This window comes from Protopterus annectens, chromosome 2.part0 (genome assembly GCF_019279795.1).
Source record: "Protopterus annectens isolate FY-2018-M chromosome 2.part0, PAN1.0, whole genome shotgun sequence".
NCBI classification, from domain to species: domain Eukaryota; kingdom Metazoa; phylum Chordata; order Ceratodontiformes; family Protopteridae; genus Protopterus; species Protopterus annectens.
Window position 1 is genome coordinate 1,831,827,841 of NC_056728.1, and position 20,396 is coordinate 1,831,848,236.

At 43.4% G+C, this 20,396-nt stretch overlaps 1 protein-coding gene across 1 annotated transcript in view; it reads left to right on the forward strand.

Annotated features, from left to right (window-relative positions):
• ZBTB17 (zinc finger and BTB domain containing 17) overlaps positions 1 to 20,396 on the forward strand; it is a gene marked incomplete in the record, with an annotated part of 1,293,515 nt that overhangs the window by 166,847 nt on the left and 1,106,272 nt on the right. The window contains 1 exon segment of the mRNA XM_044060452.1: positions 13,501 to 13,683. Coding sequence (XP_043916387.1) covers positions 13,501 to 13,683 — 183 coding nt within the window.

The window sequence follows — 20,396 nt, forward strand, 5'->3', positions numbered from 1 at the left end:
TACCCTTATTCCTTTACCCGAACCAGCAGCAAGAAACGATGCTCTAGCAACTAAGAAAAAAAACTGCCCTTTGTATGCTATTACTTCAGGCTAGGTCTCTTCGGCTTTGTCCATCTTCCACGCCTGTAGGTATTCCCTAGGATTGGATGAAATTTTCTCTTGAGGCCCTCTTGTTCTTTTACAAATAAAGTTTGTTCTAATTTCTTTCTGTGATCTCTGCCGATATCTTCTTTATTTGAATATATTATTTGCTGAATAGACACTTCACATACTGGATGCTGCATTTTGCAGTTCACGGAAGGATAGGACACACTTAACACCTAAAGATCCTTAACTGTTTGTGTCCAAGTGTTATTGGGATTATGCAGAAACGTTCACCTCACAATCAATCTAAAGTGGCATCTCCCGGTTATCCTCATCTCTTATCTCTCTCTCACAACAAGCTCAGGGCTATGGCCAAAACTCATTCCATTCTACTAATGCGGCAGCTTTTCATTTCTTTCATGTGCCTTTGCGTCATATTTACAATTAGATGCTTGTGGACATCTTCACACACCTCTGTTTGTCCTACAAATTGAATTCAGCGTGGTCCGGTTCCTTGATTCCCATTTATCTCCAGCCAGGTTAGGTGTTTCCCGGTGGAGGGTCCAGAATGGGGCGCTGGATATCTGTAGAAAGATAGAATGTGGGCGAGATTAGATCTTTAGTTATGTTTAGTTGTATTAACCCATCTCAGTCAGCCCTCCCATACCCCACCTCCACCCCCCTGCCTTGTTGTAGACCCAGAAGGGCAGACGTCGAAATTGATCTTCTTTCCTCTCTTGAAGAACCTGAGTTATGTATGACAAGTGTATCCATGTCTCATGGTGTGACACAAACAACATCTGGGAAGTAGTGGAGTAGTCCTGGGAACTGGGAGTAAGGTAACTCAATAAGATAAGAGAGCGCGTTCCTGTGTTTATTGCCAAGTCAGAGGAGCAGGATGGGCTCGAACCCTGTCCCATGAGAAGAGAAAGAGATGGGATGGATCCCATACATCTAAGTTAGTATAATTTACATAACTAAAGGTTTCCTGCTTTTGGATTTCGGGATTGTGAGTCATTCATTCGCCTTTATAGATGTTCTTCATTTTTCACTGTTGTAGTCATCACATTTGGGTTATCCCTGCCAGGGTAGCCCTCAGCCAGCCTGAATACCAGAGACTTAGTATTTCTCCGTCAGTTGCTGTCCCTTGAGGACTGATGTAAGTTCGTCAGTGGTATAAAGGAAGGCAGCCGACGCCATTACATCAGTCTTTCTTGCCGTGTAACCCGAAGCAGCAGCAGTTCACATGAGTGCTGGTTGGCCTCTACCTGAGTTTTCGTTTCTGAATTGAAGTTGAAGTCTTTGAAAGCTAACTACCCCGTTGGGGGTCCTTTTTTCTTGCACTAACCGATGTTAGTCTCAAATGCTTAAAATGGCAGAAGACCTTATCATGCTGATTAGTGGAAGCCAAGCCACTCCCTCTGAAAGGAAAAGAGACTTGTCTCCAGTAGTTTTGTCTGAACAAGAGTCAGATGAATCTGATGCATAGGACTATGAAGACATGCAGCCCCTCTCCACATATGAGGATTCTGATGCAGAGGAATCTATACCTTCAGCCTCTCCCCAGAGGATTTTTCCTTTGGGGAAGCCCTGCATACCTTAAGGGAGCATGTCCAATGCGAGAGTCAAGACTAGCTACAGTCTAAAAAGAGACTCTGATAGTTCCTGGACCTTCCACAACACAGACCCTTAGCCATCCCCCCAGTCCTGGATGTGGTGGATGATGTTTTCCTTGAATCCAGCTTAACTCCAGATGCCCTCCTTCCTGCTCCCAGAAAACCAGACAAGTACTACAGGGTCCCTGACTCGCACAAATATCTCTCTAAAAATCCAACAGCTGATCCTGAGGTCATTTCTCAAGGGCCAAAAGGGATTAAAACAACCTCCGCTAAGAATCCCACCCCCTCAGACAGGGATTCCCGAGCACTGGACAGATGGGGTAAAAAAGTATATACCTCAGCTACTCTTGCTTTCAGGGCACTGAATTGTCAGTTCCATATGCTTAAATATCAGCAACATACCTTGGAACTCCTTAAAGAAAAAATGTCCTCCTTTCCTGCATGAGGGAGAGACTAAAGATTTACAAGACTTAATGCATTCTGCAAGTCAAGTTGCTGAACACACTTTGCACTGTGGGTTTGATGCCCTAGAAGCTTCTTGCAGGGCAGCAGTCGCTGGTTCTCTCATTAGAAGACATGCATGGCTTAAGGAACAACCTCTGCCAGACCATGTCAAATCAAAATTGTTGGATACACCCTTGCACAAAGATAACTTACTTGGCACTAAAGCAGAAGAGGTCTTAAAAGAGATGGAAGAAAAAGCAAAATCTATGCAGACAGTTAGATTTCTTACAGGTCCAGCAGGCATTTTCCCTCCAAACACTGATCCTTTCCTTCTCCGAGTAAACAGGCCCGGCCTAGGCCCTGTGGAAACAGACCCCCCCCCCCCCAGACAGCAGCCCCAGGGGTTTCAGAGATCTAAGCAATGGGCTTCCTCCACTTCAAAACCAGGGAGTTCTAAGCCACCCCCATACACTAAGAACTCACAGTGACTCGCCTACTCCCAACTTTGCCTCTGCCCACCATCACATACCCCTAGGAGGAAAACTCTCCTTTCACTCAAGCACCTGAGCCACCATTACCAAGAACCAATGGGTTTTGAGCATTGTGTCTCAGGGGTACAAATTCTCCTTCCACACCCTTCCAACCCCAAAAGAGTTCCCAGATCTACCACCAAATCAGTGGGCAGAGGCTCAAAAGCAAATTCATTCCCTGGTTTCTTTGGGGGCAGTAGAGCACATTCCTGCACAGCATATAGGCCAAGGCTTCTACTCCAGACTTTTTTTCTGGTGCCCAGAAAAGAGGGCACCTGCCCGCCCCATCCTCGATCTACCCATTCTAAACACCTTCCTGGTGATCGAAAAATTTAAAATGCTCACCCTCCAGCAGCTGCTACCCATGATCTCCAAGGACATTTGGCTAGCCACTCTGGACCAAAGAGGCCTTCCTCCACATTCCTATCGGAGAGTCTTGCAGAAAATATCTCCGCTTCAGGGCAGGACCTCAACATTTTCAGCTCTCTGCGCTTCCCTTTGGCTTATCTACTGCTCCCAGAGTTTTCACAAAATGCTTGGCTCCGGCCATTCCCTTTTGCAGACAAAGAAATATACAAATTTACCTCTACTTAGATTGACTGCCTTATTCAGGCAGGCACCCAGGAAAAGCTGCTCAAAGACCTGGCCTTTGTAAAAAACCTACTAACCTCCCTAGGGTACACAATCAATGAAAATAAATCCAAACAGGTACCCAACCAAAGGGTAATCTTCCTGGGAGCAAGTCTGGACACAGCATCCCAGATGGCCTTACACCAGAGAAACAAATTTTCCTGTCAGCTTACTTCTCTCAACTGGCCACCAGGCCCCAGCTTTCTGCAAGGAAAATTCTGCAAGCCCTGGGGTTCATGGCATCTTGCATTCTCCTCATTCCATATGCCAGACTGCATATGAGGAAACTTCAGTGGTACCTAAAGAGCCTTTGGTGTCAACGCTGTCAAGATCTGGAAACTCTTCTACCTATTATTCCTTGCATGAGGAAGGAATTTCTTTGGTGGGCAACAGCCTGCACCCACAACAAGGGACTGCCCTTCTCCCCCACACCCCGCCGCCCAGACCCTCACCACAGATGCATCAGACTACAGTTGGGATGCTCACCTGGGCGGCAGGTGCATATAGGGCCAATGGAGCCCACAGCAAATCCCCCTGCACATCAGTCAAAAAGAGATGTTGGCTGTGCAGCAGGCTTAGATAGCTTTCAAACCCCTTCTCTCTCCAGAGGTTCTCCTGATCACAACAGACAACACCACTGTGATGTGGTACATCAACAAGCAGGGAGGGGCTCACTCCTACCTGCTGTGCAGGTTGGCTATGACCCTTTGGTTCACAGCCTCTTCCATGCAGCCACACCGGTTAGCACAATACCTACCAGGCTCTCTCAACTACCTGGCAGACCAGTTAAGCAGAAAGCTTTTGGACCCACATGAGTGGCAGATCAACAGAAGCACCTTCTTCCTAATAACTCAGAAATGGGGAACCCCGGACGTCGACCGCTTTGCCTCCCACACCAACTATCAGCTCAGCAAATTCTGCACCAGGGAGCATTGCTGCATGGCTTGGAAAGTGGATGCCCTGTCCTTCCACTGGGTAAACCTATCTGTTTATGCCTCTCATCCCCAGGGCACTGGTCAAAATAAGGGAGGAAAAAAACAAGGACCATTCTCATAGCTCCAGACTGGTCCAGACAGTACTGATACACCTTGCTATGCAGCCTGTTCCCACTGCCTCCATGGAATCTTCCTCAGATTCCAAACCTCCTAACCCAGAGGGAAGGGGAATTCATTCATCTCCAATTGCAGACACTCAGTTTGGCAGCTTGGCTTAGTCCATAACTCCTGACCAATCTGCCAGCCTCAGTAAACAGGTTCTGGATGTTATCCGAGAGGCCAGATGACCTAGCAGCAGAAAGTCGTATGCAGATAAATGGAAAAGGTTCTGCACCTGGATCCAGGCTAAGGGGGCCAGTATGGCACAGCCCTCCATCCCTTTCATCCTGGATTACTTAGCTGACCTACTACACACTGGTCTCTCCTTCTCCTCTATAAAAATTCATGCCTCTGCTATTTCTGCTCATTTTCCCCACTGAGCAGCCTCTTTTCTCACACCCTCTGATTAAACAGCTCCTTAAATGGGCTAGCAACTTGAGGCCCCCCAGAAGGGCACCAACACCAGCTTGGGACCTTAACTTTGTCATGGAAAAGCTCACCTGCCTCCTTTCGAACCAGCTTCTTCTGCAGAGCTAAAATTTCTCTCCTGGAAGACAGCCTTCCTACTGGCCATCACTTCAGCCAGAAGAGTCTCTGAGCTGAAAGCACTTATGGCTGTGGAACCCTTCATCATCTTGCATGCAGACAGGGTATCCATCAGAACCAATCTATCCTTCTTGCCCAAGGTGGTGTCCAGTGTGGCTCTCAACCAATCCATTAATTTGCTCACTCAAAAAAAAAATGCACTTTATTCATCTGATTTTACTGTATTTGTGTTTCTTCTTACTTTATTTTGCTTTTGCGTCATCCTAAAAGTACTCCATTGTATTTATTACTGCTTGGTGTAACCATCATTCTAAGCCTTTTGGTTTAAGCACTTGGGCTTCAGACCAGTTGTTTTACATTAAGAAGGCTTGTGGTCTGCACTGTTGTGGCAGGACAGGTAGCTTACATTCTTCTAAGTTGGGAACTGCTGATTGAAGGCTCAGTGTCTGTTATTATAAAAGTGTATTAGTTCTGGTTTAAGCACTTGTGCTTCAGGCCAGTCATGTTGCATTAAGAAGGTTTGTGGTCTGCACTCTTGTGGGAGGACAGGCTGGACTCTGCCCTTCTGAGCTGGGAATTTCTGGTAATACGCTTATAGCGCCTGCATATTTGAACTGTTTCTTACTGAAATTGCTGTGCCTTATTTGCTGTTGCATAAACTAGATTCAGGCCTGCCGAATCTAGCTTTGTTTGTATAACTTGAGCACTAATCCAGGCCTTCTGTTTTGGAGAAGGTCCCCCTGCACCCCAGTGGCAGGAGCGTGCAGTTAGAACTTGTCTAATTGAAGACTACAGGAACAGGGCTCAGTTTTGAGATTTTTTACTGGCTAATTGGGTAATTTGTTTAAAAGCCTTTTCTGATTGCTTGTAGTCATCTAAAGCTGTTTTAAGTGTATTTTTTACTGTTTTTGCCTCATCTTTAAAAAAATGTTTTCCTTGTTTCCCACCTTTCTAAGCTAGTGTAGTCCAGTTTTCAGGCTAGTGCTGAATTCAGGGCTGTGTTACAAGTTTCTGAGTTGTCCATATCTTACTTGGATAGAAGGAGGTTTCTCTGTTCACCCGTGAGAGAGGGAACTTTCAGCAGTCATCTGTCCCTGGAGGAGTGGTTCCAGCTCAGAAGTTAGTAGTTTATAGGCATTTTGGGCTAATTTATATCTATCTCATTTTCCTGCTGTAAAAACTGCATTTGCACAGTTTTGCACATCCGGGCAGCGCCGGTTGGCTAGGGCTAAATTATTCCTGGCTCTACAAAGTCTCCTCTTCAGTTTTTCCCTTGAAAGTAGTCTAACTCACAAGCTAAGCACTTAAAAAGCATCCTACAGTCCAGCACTTGCTCAGACTAATAGCAAGCACTAATATACCCCAACACTTGATTGCCCAGCAGGGCAAGGCTCATTATTCACCCCTCACCAACCAAGCGACTAAGCAGCTCACCCTACTATTCAGGCATGACCAAAGGGCAATTTCAGGTATACACTCCAGTACAGCTGGTGAACCTGGGTATCCTGAGGCAGTGTTGCAACTGCCTCATGTTCACAGACAACCCTCTCCTCCTACCACAAAACATTAACATATGCGAGAGATGCAATTATATAGCTAAATTGGAGGCTAAACTCTCTCCACCCAAGACTGGAACAGGCAGTCATGAGGAGAAGGTTAACACTTGCACCACACCTCCAGCCTCACATAGACATACTAAATCAGCACTGGCAAAAATACACATAAATACACAAAATCATACTCGGAGGCGCTAAATAAAAACCTGCAGAAGCATCGGAGACTTCCAAAGCAGACACCCAAAAAACCTGCACCTCCCGCACAAACCAGACAACACATAAAACACAAAATCAGTGTGCCGCACAATCACAGCCCTTAAGGTGAAATAACATACCTAACACATTAGTAATAGGCGACTCTATAGTCAGGCACACTGACATCCCACTCACTAGGCTGGACAAGGAGAAGGTTACTGTTAGCTGCCTGTTGGGAGCCAGAATCTGCCACATAACACAAGCACTCGGGTCACTCCAGAACAAGTACAAATATGACTCTGTCATTGTTCATGTTGGTGTGAATGACCTGAGACATACTTCCCTGGACTAAATGAAAAGAGACATGGAAGAGCTCTCTGATCATGTAGCCCAGGCGGGTATGACCCTGACCCTGAGTAGCATCCTGCCTTCACCAAGAATGATACCTCAGTATAAAGAAAAAATTATCAATTTCAACAATTGGATAAGCTTCTGGTGTCATTCAAAGGGGATCCAGTGTCTGTCAGCCTGGGACGACATGCTCGACAAGCCTTGTTGCTTTGCAAGAGACTGCTTGCACCTGTCAACCCTAGGCTTTCCAATACTGGCCAAGGCTCTTGCTGCCCCCATAGTGCCTTTTTAGGCAAGGCTCAAAAGTCAAACCCACCTCTGTAAACAGCACAAATAAAAAAAATGAGGGTTATGCTACTCAACGCCATGAGTTTAAATCTCAAAATGCACGCGCTCAAAGCACTCCTCTGTATGGAGAACATCGACATCTGTGCAGTAACTGAAACCTGGTTCAAGGCTCCACAGAGCACCCCAGCACTACCGGGCTACAACTCATACCACACATTTCGGCCACAGAACATGGACTGAAACACAAAAGGAGGGGGTGTATCCATATTCATCAAGGATACCTACACCTCTAGGTTAGTGGCGCAGCATGATACCTCTGAGATCATCCATGTGCAACTAACATCGGGCACATCTGCAGTGCAAATTGTGGCCTGCTACAGATCATCCTCCATGACCCAGGACCACCACTCCACCTTTCTGGAGACACTGGAAAACATGAAGGTCCTACCGAACACCCTGATATTGGGTGATTTCAATTACCCTATCGTTAACTGGGAAAACTACTCCAGTACAAACTCGCAGGTCCAGCGCTTCCTGGAATTTATCAACTCAAATGCCCTGGATCAGCTGGTAAACCCCCCTACCAGAGGTGAAAACATATTAGACCTGGTCATCACCAACATGGGTGACAGGTGTTCCGCACCGGAGGTCATCCCCTCACTGGTTAGATCAGACCATAAACTAATCACTCTGGATGTCCACACCACACCACCACCCCCAACCAAGGAAACCACAGTGAAAAACTTTTCTATAACAAACTTCACCTTACTTAAGACAGAGGTGGTAAGTTTCACAGCCCCCATGCTAAAGGATAACAGTATCCAAGGTGCAGGAACCTTTACAAATGCACTCTATGAGCACCTACAAGGATGCATAGATTGTGCCATCCCTAGCAAAACCAAGACTCACTCCTCTAAGAGAAGGAAACCAGTCTAGTGGACCCCTGCCATAAACAGGCTATACAATAGAAGGAGGAAACTAGTTCAGAAAAAAAGCAAATCCCAAGAAGGAAAGACATCCCTGATCAGTATTAGTAAGAAACTAAGGTCCCTCATAAAATCATCCAAGGCTAACTTCGAAAGAAAAATAGCCAAGGATTCGAAAGATAACCACAACGCTTTATTTAGCTATGTCAAGAATCTAAGTGGCAACTCGCAGATATGCTCTGAGCTAGTGCAAAATAGCAGAAAATATACTGAACCTACTGATATTGCCAACATCCTGGCAGATAGATTCAGTGCAAACTTCACCACCCTCTCACCCTCAAAAGGGCCCACAACAATACCGGAAAAGTTTAGTGTCATGGAAATCACAGACGCACAGGTGAAAACAGCCCTTTCAAAAGCCAAAAGCACAGTGTCAATGGGGCCAGATGGTGTCCCAGGCTGCATCTTGCATAAACTACAGAATGAACTAACCCCCCACATAAACACACTGTTCAACCTCAGCCTCTCCACAGGCTACGTGCCCACAGAATGGCGCACAGCAATGGTTATTCCACTCCACAAAGGAGGGGCCACAACTCACCCTAGTAACTATTGCCCCATAAGCCTGACTAGCCTGGTCTGCAAGGCTATGGAGCGCATCATCGTGGAACTCATCAACAAAGACATTGGAAACATCCAAACACTTGACCCGACCCAGTTCGGCTTTGTTAAGGGTGGATCATGCCTACTAAACCTGGTTGACTTCTTCGAGACAGTCACCAAGGCCATAGATGAGGGAAAGGTTGTTCACACAGCCTACCTTGACCTCGCCAAGGCTTTTGACACCATTCCCCACTGGAATTATAGAAAAACTCACCAGCCTGAACATAAACCCCTACGTCATGAGGTGGGTTGCCAACTGGCTTACAGACAAAACTCACACGATAAGAATAGTGGGGTCCAGGTCCGACTCGAAACCAGTCAGAAGTGGTGTCCAACAAGGCTCAGTCCTGGGACCCCTACTGTTTGGCATGTACTTCTTAGAAGTACAGGCAAACCCAGGAGGACTGTGGCTAACCAAGTTTGCCGATGACTGCAAACTGGGAGCCATAATTGACTCTCTGGCTGACACAGACATTCTCCAAAAGGGCCTTACTGAGACGAACACCTGGTGTCAAAGTCATGGTCTCAAGCTAAATGCCAAAAAATGCATAGTCATCCCGTTTGGGAAAAACAAAACACTCATGAATTACCACATAGGTAGCAGCCCTCTTAATACAGAAGAGTAATCTCTCCTTTGATAATTATATTGCCAAAGTAGTTAGGAAATCCTTCTATGTAGCACATCTAATTACTGAAGGGTTCGCATCTAGAAATAGAGGTTATAGTGCCCCTCTACTCGTCACTCATCAGACCCATTATAGAGTAGAATGCCCCATTTGGGATGTACCTCACAAGACACTTCCAACAGCTGGAAAGACCACAAAAGTACCTCACCAAGAGGATTACTGGTCTCAAACATATGTCCTGTGCAACCCGACTGGAAAAACTCCGGCTGTACTCAGTGGCATATCGCTTACTCAGAAGTGATCTCCGCCTGACTTGCATAGCTATGTCCAACTCAGAATTGATTGACATGCTCCACCTAAAGAATTCAAAGTCGCTGCGAGCCACTCGCTGTAGTGAGCTAAGCCTTGCCACAACAATAAATAGAACATGCTGGAGGGATAGATTCCTGTCACAGAGAACTCCCCATGCTTTGGAACAAAATTCCTAACTACATTAGGCAGAGCCCCTCACTAACACTCTCTTCAAGAGAAACCTTGACGAGTGGATGGGTAACGGGAAATACACCCCTGGGATCACTTCATTGGCTCTTCTTGACAGAGGCTCAGTTAATTAATCAATGGGGCGGCAAAAGCTGACACACACTGGCTAGGCTTATAAATGCCCTCTGGCAGATAGCCTAGTACCTACCTAGGAACTTCAAATCCAGGATGTGTTAGCCATCTACACCAGCAACAGAACTGTGGTCTGGTATATCAACAAACAAGGCAGAACTTGGTCTCTCTCTTGAGAGGTATTGAGGGTTTGGGAGTAAGCTATGTCAGTCGTTTCTGATATCAAGTTACAGTCCAGGAAAAACCATCTCCATAGCTCACAGGCTTAGTGTCTACATTTTGATGCCATGTGACTGGTCCCACAGCACAGAGGAAAGCCTTCCTGTAACCTTTCTGCTTCTTAAACTGGTGTCTCATCTCCACTTGGGGATGCCCTTTTCTTTTTTTTCCCATTTTTGCTATTGGAGAATTTCACCCAGAAAGACGAGGAGCACAGGTCGGCGGCCACTCTCTGAGCCCCATTATCACCTCAGGTTTGGTTCTCCTTGATGATGCCAGGGAAGCCTCTCTGAGAGCCTTCAGGACCCTCCTTGCCCAGTCCTTCAGTAAGATTTATCAAGATCTTCGCTCCTAATAACTTGCCTTCGTGGCTTCTCCAATTCCACTGATGCACAAGGGACTCTGCCTTTCCATTTAGAATGATTCAGCTTTTCACATATGCACAAAAGTCCAGAACTAGGAACAGCTGCACAACAAAAAGTAAATGGAGATATTTTTCCATTTGATATTCATTTATTGGACTTTGCCCTTTAGTGCTCTAGTACTTTGTTAGACCATCTTTCACAAATTTCTGGCCCAGCTGCTGTATCTGATTACGATAAGGGTCTATCTCCATGCTTTTAGCTTCCTTAAAAATATATAAAGCCATTTAAAGGATACCATTTTTTCTTTGGCCTTATCTCAAGGATCCACTTTGACCACTGAGCTGTTTTTCATTCCACAGAAACTTAAGCTTTCCTCTTTTGAGCCAACATTTTCTGTGGAATTGAAAGTTTTGACCTGGAAGACTTCGTAGCGCCCATCACTTTACCTAGAAAATTTTTAGTTGCAAGGATTATCACTGCCCCCTCTCTACTTGGTTTTCCATAAGGATAGAGTACTGTTGTGTGCAAGCCATTATTTTATTCCAAAGGTAGTGAATCTAACCTCAGTCAGTCAATGCATTTATCATTACTCTTTCTCCGCTATTTTAGTATAGAAGAGTGTGTGTTGCATTGTATGAGTATACATAGATAACTAAGGTTCTGTGTATACAGAATTAAATCCGTCAGAAAAGATCTTCAACTGTTCTTTCCCTTTTCTGAAATTAAACTTGTTTGTAAAGTGTTCAAACTAACATTAACTTAGTGGTCGATTGCATTAAATTTTGTTATGAAAAATATAACTAGAATTTACTCTTAAGCTTAGGGCTCAGTTAGATGTTGCATTGGCTAGCTCTTTCTTCTTTCACATTGCAACCTTATATGATTTTGCAAGACAATGTAAACTAATCAGGATATCAAGGTGTAAGTCTTCATTGTGGGCCACGGTAGTTAGTGATTGTTTCTCACGAGGAAAAACATACCAGACAGATCAACTTTGGACTCTAGTCTGCTGTCAACATGAACTAGATTGTCCTCATACCAGATATGAAAATGATGTGCTTGACCTAAGAGTAGTTTTGGTTGAGATGTTCTGTCCTTTTTAACATAGTGTCCACCATCCCTCTCCTCCTGCTAACTTGGCTTAGAGGTTTCTGTTTCTGTTTTTGCCTGCTTTGCTTAAGCTGCCTACCACTTGATGACATTACTCCTGCTGTTAATGAGAGTAGACCTGCTGTTCTAGTCTGTCAATACTTTTGTTTATAGTAAAGTGTTATGTAGTTGCTGTCATCGTCCCAGTAAAGAATCACAGTCCCTGGCTTCATTTAAAGTTTGTAAGCATTTTTCTGAGTATTTCTTTTTAGGCCTCCCATCAAAGATATGGTCCCTCATAAGATATCTACTTCATGCTACAGAAAATTAACACCCCTCCTCAATTCCAAGGCAGCTTTGTGAGCAACATTAAAATATTTATCTTGCAAGGCTTTAGAGTAGGTAGCAGTTAACTTCTCTAAAGAAAATCTCTAAGTTGCAAGCCATTTCTTTCTGTCCATCTTAACTAAAATTTCTTGAAAAGAGGGTTTTCATGTATACTACCCCTTCTTTATGCTTGAAGTCTCCACTGAAACTAATTTGAGCCATTTGGCTCACTTACATATATTTTTTTCTCTATATTCCTGTTAGGGAAGTACCTTCTTTACCGTATGAAGTGGACATACAACACGGGTGTTATGTATACAAAACTATGATTTAACAGTGGCCTGCTTTTTTATGTCTCTAGACAAGCAGTTGTTAAACAGTGCTTGCCTGTATGATTTTCTAATTGTTTTTTCCAGCTGATTCGGTAGACCATTATTCTCCTCCAGAAAAGCATTCTGATGGAACTTTTGCTACATCTTCCTTCTTAGATGCTAACTTGGACTATATTTATTCAGTAGTTGCTTGATCATATAAGACAGTCTTTAAAGTAATTTAGATTTCACTTCCAGATGTAGTCCTTTCTTCGGGGCTATAGTGACTAATAGTATGTTCCCATGTTCCTGAGAGCAGCCACTCAGGTGTGCAAGTTGGAAACTTTGTCTCATCAGTTCCTATAACTGGATTTCTCTGATGTTGCATACAGAATTATGGGTAATTACCATAACCCTTGATCTTCAAATAGAGCTGTGGTTGCAGGAACCATCTCTGTCTCCATAGTACAGTCTTATTCCAGTATTTTCATTGAGTTGCAACTTTTACATGTTCAGAACTGTAATAGGAAGATAACGCATTGCATTATGACATAAGAGTTGGCGTTAGCACAAAGCAATCTTAGTCTGTTGTACAAGTTGTGTAACTTCCTGAAGTCAGAGTACTCCTTGCAGATCTAGAATTATGGTAAGTATCAAGTTTTATTGCCATGTGTTTGTGGCATTCAGCATTTGCTCTCAAGTCCATTAAGATGTGTCCTTATGTGGTAGCAGGTTAATTCTCAGAAAATTTCCCTTTGAAGGTAAGTGCTACACAACTTTAAACAGTGCTGCTCTTAGGATGCATTGTATTGCTCCTTTGTTGGCCTACACAGGCTGCTTCTGCTGGGGATTCTTTTTTTGTCCTTGATTACTATTCTACAGTTACTTTAGCTAAATACTTGTTAGTGCCTAAAATGTAAATGTATAAAATAGCACGTGTGCGCCATATTGAATTTTATGCGTATTTTAAACATAAACTTAAAAGTATGGTATTTTGCAGTTCTCTTTCTTCTGGTTCCTTGCAGGCCTTGGCCAGGTGCTGGAGTACATGTACACTGCCAAATTAACTCTGAGTGCAGACAATGTTGATGATGTGCTAGTCGTAGCCGGCTTTCTTCAGATGCAGGAAATTGTGAATGCTTGCAGTACCTTCAAGTCTCTTGCCATAGTACCTGCTGTGAGTGATGAAGGGAGTCCTACAAATGATGGTATGTATGGAGAAGAAAAGCACTGTTGTTTCTGTGTTTATCTAAATATTATATTGAGGATGACTCGCTGAACAGCAGAACATTTAAGGTAAAGTGGCTGCTGGCTTTTTGCTAGTTGAGCCGAAAACCTTTGCATGTCTTCCATATGTGTACCTTTTATCATATAAAGTTATGGTTCTTTGTTATTTGACTATTTTTCTCCCTTTCTATCTACAGGGAGATTCTTTAATTCCTTTTTTAGGAGATTGTCTTCTGGTGGAATCGTCCTTCTGAGCATACCTCAGTGACGGCTTGGCTAGGCTGTATGTAAATTTTTCAGCTTGGCTAGGCTGTATGTAAATTTTTCAGCTTGGCTAGGATGTATGCAAATTTTTTTTCTTGTAGTAAAAGATGTTTTTTATTTTATTTTGCAGGTAGGTGAACTGTGATCAGGCAGACCTGTTTTCCATTATCAGTTGCATCTGATAAAATTAAAGGATCAATTAATTTAAAAATAAAAACATACAAAAAGGTAGTACAGTTGTTCTCCTGGCCACCATGATGAGATTAGTGCAGTGATCAGTAGGTCTCATTTGTTAAAGTACAAAACCACTAGATAATACCCAATAAAGCCTCAAATATCTGACGTCCGCAAATACGTAGTTCATCTGAGTGGAGAATGCTTTATTGGAATGAGCTTCCTAAATTGTGGTTAGTACCGAGTTCCATACTTTAAGCCCAAAATTGGAAAGTGCACACCTTCTATAAGCTAAATGTGTGGTTAGGAAGATTGAGTGGAGAAGTTTAAGACCTTGTAAAGGATTTTAAATAAGAGAGTACAAACTTAATAAAACAGGATGTAGGCCTTTTATGACTGTTGTAGTGGGTGTGCGGATCCCATTTTTGGGAATGGGAATAAAGATGCACGATTTTTAACAATCATAGGTTCATAGGTTAGTACTAAGCTAACTGCCCTTGCGAGCCATTTTAAGCCTAGCCAATTATCCCTTGTGAGACTCAAACCATGCACCTTGTGTTTGTAAGGCAAACACCTTGACCATTAGGCCACCCTCCCAACCCCAAAATGTATCTGCCATTGTAGCTTGGCATTATTGACCTGAATGTTCATAGGTTCATAAATTAGCTCTAGGCTAACTGCCCTTGTGAGCCTATCCAGTTATCCCTTATGAGACTCAAACCCTGCACTTTGTGTTTGTAAGGCAAACGCCTTAACCATTAGGCCACCCTCCTAACCTCCTAACCCTCCTAATCATGAAAAATCTCAGCATGCAATAAGATATTTATGACATGAAGGAGGTTAATGCTAATGAAAATATTACAAGCCATAGGAAATTTATGGAAGATGCTGTTTGATTGGACTGTCCATAATCGCTTTTTGAAATGATAAAGATGGGATTCTGACATCTGGCTTAAGAGAGAAGAGAATCTGGCATATTTAGTGCTGCAGAGAACTCACTTGCATGACCGAGAACACTTTGCTGCTTCAGTCATGGTAGACACTTTCTGATTACTTTTGGGAGATGGGGAAAGTAATGTCTCATTCTTAGGTGAGATTATTTCATGCTAGAAGAATATTTGACCATTAAGTAGTGTGGCACGTCTTTAAGTTAGATAAGACTGCTTAATCTTACAGGTTAAATTCTTCATTTATTTCTTATAAAACAGTAATACTAACTTCTGTTAGCTTTATAGGCCTTCCAAGCCAGTTTGTTTGGTCATGGCTTGGCATATTATTTCAGAACTGGAGTGCTGGATTTCTATAAACTTTTTAAATTGTTTGGTACACTATATGTCCTGCAGGGGGTGAAGAACAGGCTGGTGACCCAACACTGCAGTCAGTTTATTTGGTGGTAGGCTTTTGGACAGTGTAGTTGATAGTTTAGTTGTTAGGTTTATGTATTTGTTGTACATTTGATTGTGTGTGTGTGCGCACGCACGCGCGCGGTGGTCATCTTCTCTCAGCCATGCTTCCTTCATTTATTTTCTACCATATTGCAAATGTAAAGGTCCAAGAAACCCAGACTAGTTCTTTTTTTTTCTGTTACACAATTAAAAAATAGCATTTTTATTCTGTTCCTACTTTTCCATCAAATTTTTTTCAAATACAAATGTGGCTTGCATATTTCAGTTAAGGACCATCTTGGAGATGCAGCTGATGCTTAGCCATAAAGCATGTGTTCTCTAACATCTAATATAGCTTTAGTAATGGAATACATCAAAGCTTGACAAATGCTGTAGTTGAACACATCTTTCCCAAGTGTCTTGCTTAAATGGAGAAAAAAAATTTGGGTAAACCTTTTTCTACTGTATCCTTGACTAGTGAGGAATTTAGTGTTGCTGCTTCATACTCCATATAAGGCTTTTAAGGTGACTGCAGTGAATACAGCATATATTATTCCAAGCAGTAGTGGACATCTGTGATGTCTCGGATCTGCAGTAACCAGTGCATAGCATTTAAAGTAATAGAGAATAAAATGTGAAGTTGCTGGCTGTACTTTACCATGACTGTGCTACCACCCCAAAAGGCAGAAATAAAGAAATGTAGCACACTGTGCATAAGTAGGCTGAAAGCCTCTAACAGTTTACTGAAGAATTACTGCAATACTTTTGTTGTTTTCTACATCAGTGGTTAAGGTGGTCAGAAAATAAACTACAGAGCTACTGCAGTCAATAGCTGCATTTAGCCTTGAACTAAGACACTTGTGTATAAAATATAGGGAACTTCAGGAACGTATCAGTAACCACTTGAATCCATTTGAAATACTAACACTTTAGATGCTATCACTGACTGATTTTAGGAGAGCGTTCTGTAATTATTTATCGACAAATTAGAAACAGTAGCCATTTTGATGGTCTTGAAAGTACATCCTAAAGGCGCAGTGTGTGGAGACTATTTCAATCTTTAAGGAGTTGAGATAAATTGAGTGATTGACTTAGCTTGCGTTGTAGAGCAGAGAGATAAAGACCTGGCTCATGTATTGTTGCCCATGTACTGGTTGTCCAAGGCAATGAAGTTAGAAGTGAGAGGCTGATGTAGGATGTTCCATATCTGAGGAGGGAGTTTCACAGAGTCCCTCACAGGAGCATCTTCTGGGATCAGACCCTGGAAATTTGATCCAAATGCAGATGGACTCAGGAGAGCAAATCCAGCAAAGGAATGTTTTGCACTCCAGCTGAGCATTGTGGGTGTGCAGAAATGTGCAGCTGTCTTGAGCTTGACATAATGGATATTGCCACTGTCTTGGTAACCAATACTGGGAGGGTTATAAGCCTAGTGTACAAAATATAAGATAATGTACTAATACAACAAATTCACTACGGTCACCCATGGAATTTGTAATCTGTATGTATGGGTTCTTGCTCCTTGGGGCCTAAAATGATATTAAAATATGTAATACTGCATTTGGAATGAGACTGATGTCTTTCCTCAAATCACTGTTACAGCATTCCAAACTGTTGGGTATATCTTACCATATAGCCTGGATGTCCGGCCATGGTACCAAAACCTTAACCTTTCATAGAATCATACATCCGACATATGCACTAAGCCCACTGGTGTAAGAATACATAAGCAGGTATATGAGCGTAAAACCCCAAGTATCTCGCCAACCGTCCAAATGCAGGTCCTGTAACTGTTGTCATGTCTTATGCATGGTCGTTCATACAGTTGGCCTTCACTAGTTGAGATAAGTGCCCTGTTGTGGAACCGTCATTCATTTTCTAGCTTGTATTGCTGTTTAGTACTTTGGGAAAGCATGATTGTGGTCAGCAGAGTCCCTCCAAGGATCTCCACTCCCAGTGCCTCTTTGTGTAAACAGAAGAGAAGAGCACGGTTATAAAAATTGTATGATTTGCCAAGCCTTTGTACCCAAAACCCTATGAATATGACTTTCTTCCCTCAGTACATGTATGTAAACATAGAGCCTTAAGAGTCTCACCCAGACTAAGATGGTAGACCCTTCCACCCCTGACATCCTTCCTATACCAAAAAAGAAATTTAAGAGGCCTAAGTCTGATATTATGACTGCCCAGCTGAACACGGACATACCCACTGAGATCCTAGAACTCCGTTTATGCCCAACACCTGCTGAGATGTCCGCTACTGGAACCCTACCAGAAGTTGGAGAGGCATCTGAGGTTCACATGTCCGAAATAAATGATGATACCAATATCTATGAGAAGGTGGAACCATGTATAATTGTCAACAAAAGGCCCAAGGGTATACCACATCTCTTGGTTAGAGAAGAGATATTAAGATCGCTTATTGGGGTGTGTATGGGGTCACAACCTTACCTAGCGAAAGCAGACGTCACACCTAAAAAGAAAAAAGAAAAATGCTTCTTCCACCCCATCGCCCCATGTCCAAGAGAAAGAGAGAGAGTCTTTTGGCTTTTCCCTGTTAGGGGTCACCACAGCGGAACTCCTGTCCGCTAATGATTGGCAGCGTTTTTTTACGGTGCCGAGTTGCCTGCCCGATGCCCAACCTTCAAAGAAGGCATGCCCATTCACACACGCACCTACCTGCATGTCTTCAACATCATTCAACCATGGGGAGGACATGCAGACTCCACACAGAAGGTGCTCCAGCCAAGGAGAGGATGAATTTCTCCCAGGGCTGTTCAAGGCCATTATGGCATTCAAGTTTCTGTCTTGTGCTTCATCTGCTTCAGCTCCTATCACTTCACAGAACAAACATCTAGAATAATAATATCTGAGGATGAGTAGGTGGATTCAGATTCTGAGCACTCTTGGCCTTCACTTCTCAGATTCATTCTCCAGGCCAAGTGACCTCTGATGATGAAGATTCCCTTTCCTCGGATTCCCCTATTGAAGAGACTTCATTCATGGAGACCATTTGTAACATGATGAAAAACAGTGAATGGGATTCAAAATAAATTTCTGATGTACAAGAAATATTTAATTTGTTAGAGGTAAACACTCCTGGTGCTGCTCCTGTCCTGGAGGTCGGGCTTGATACATTCGCATCTGTGTCCACTGCTACTGGTTCTCAGCCACCTGGCCCCAAGAGACATGATAGATTCTATAAAGTACCTGAAAATTTAAAGTTCTTGTACAAGAGCCCCTTTGCTGATTCTCTTGTTTACTCTATGGCTGCAGATGAGCCTTCTAAAGTCCTGTCTGCTGCAAATGCCCTTCTCTCACAGATAGACAGCAGAGAAATTGCTACACTGGAAAAGAAGGGTATATACCTTTTCCTCCCTAGTCTTCAGAGCTCTGAACTATACCCAAATGACAAAATATTTACGGTCTGTCTTGTGCATTTTAAACAAAGTTTTGGCTACAATGGAAGGACCAGCCAGTGGGCAACAAGCCATGTTTATGGTTGCTCAGGCTTCACAAATGGCCAAGCATAGTATCAGAAAAAACTGTGACTTAGTGCATGCCTCCTCTGCAGCAGGCTCTTTTATTAGAAGGCATGCATGGCTGTTCTTTCTCTCCCTACCTGAGGACATTAAAGTCAAACTTCTTGATTTTCCCTTGAATTAGGGACCTGTCCTTCCTTCCAGAGCAGGGAAGATGATGGATTGCAGAAACATATTTCTTGTTCAGTCCCCAGGTACCAAATAAACTACTCTGCTAAGCCTACTTTTTATACCCACATAGAGCCCAGGCCCCCTCATAAATCCAGAAATGCCCAGGAAAAGATTTCTGTGACAAACCAGAAAGGGATTCTAAATCGGGGAGGCCACCCTACCCAGACAAGTCAGCCTAACTGCCATCTGTACTCCCCCACCCACCTTGGTCCCAGTGTTTACCTGTCCAAAAGACTCCCCGTCTTCTGTAGGAGAGTGGAAGCTCATTATCACAGACAAATGGGTTATCTCCATTCTACAACCTGGTTACTGAATGACTTGGAAAGAAGTCCTTCCAGTCAAGAGCATCCCTCCTCCGCCTCACAATGAGATAAACCTACTTTCTTCCATCAGCCATACCTTGCTTGATCAGGCACTATAGGACCTGTGCCACAACAGTATGAGGGAAATCATTATCCTCCTTTTCTTGGAAGAAAAAATGGAACTGGGACCTATATTAGATCAGTTTACTTTCAACACATTTCTCAAGGTCCCACCTTTCAAGATGTTGCCCCACCAAACTCTTCTGCCTTTCATTCTTCCACCAGCTTTTCTGGTGTTCTTAGACCTAAAGGACAACTACCTCCACTTCCCAATCCACCCATCCCTCAGGAAATTCCAGAGGTTTTCAGCTTATTTTGTCACACTTTCAGTTCCCTGCTTTGCCATTTGGACTTTATACTCCCCCCCCCCCCCCCCCAAGGTCTCAACAAAGTGTCTAGCTCCATGCATTGCATTTTGCAAGACTTGGGGAATTCAAATATTCCCTTACTTGAATGACTTCTTGATACAGGAATCTTCTCCACAAATCCTTTTGCTCCATCTCAGCTTCATTGTGTCCCTACTCCAAGGACTGGGGTTCATATTCAACTTCAAAAAATCCACTCTGGAACCCCAACCAAGACACTTAGTCTTCATGGGCTGCAGACTGGGGACACCAAACTCATGCAGGCTTTCCTGCCCCTGGACAAGACACAGAGCCTCTTCAGTTACTTCCATTTTCTTCTGCCTCTTCATACTTGCACTGCAAGAGAATTTCTCTGGACCATAGGGTTCATGGCTGCAATCATACCTATGATTGCCTTTACCAGGCTCCACATGTAAAGGATCCAGTGAATC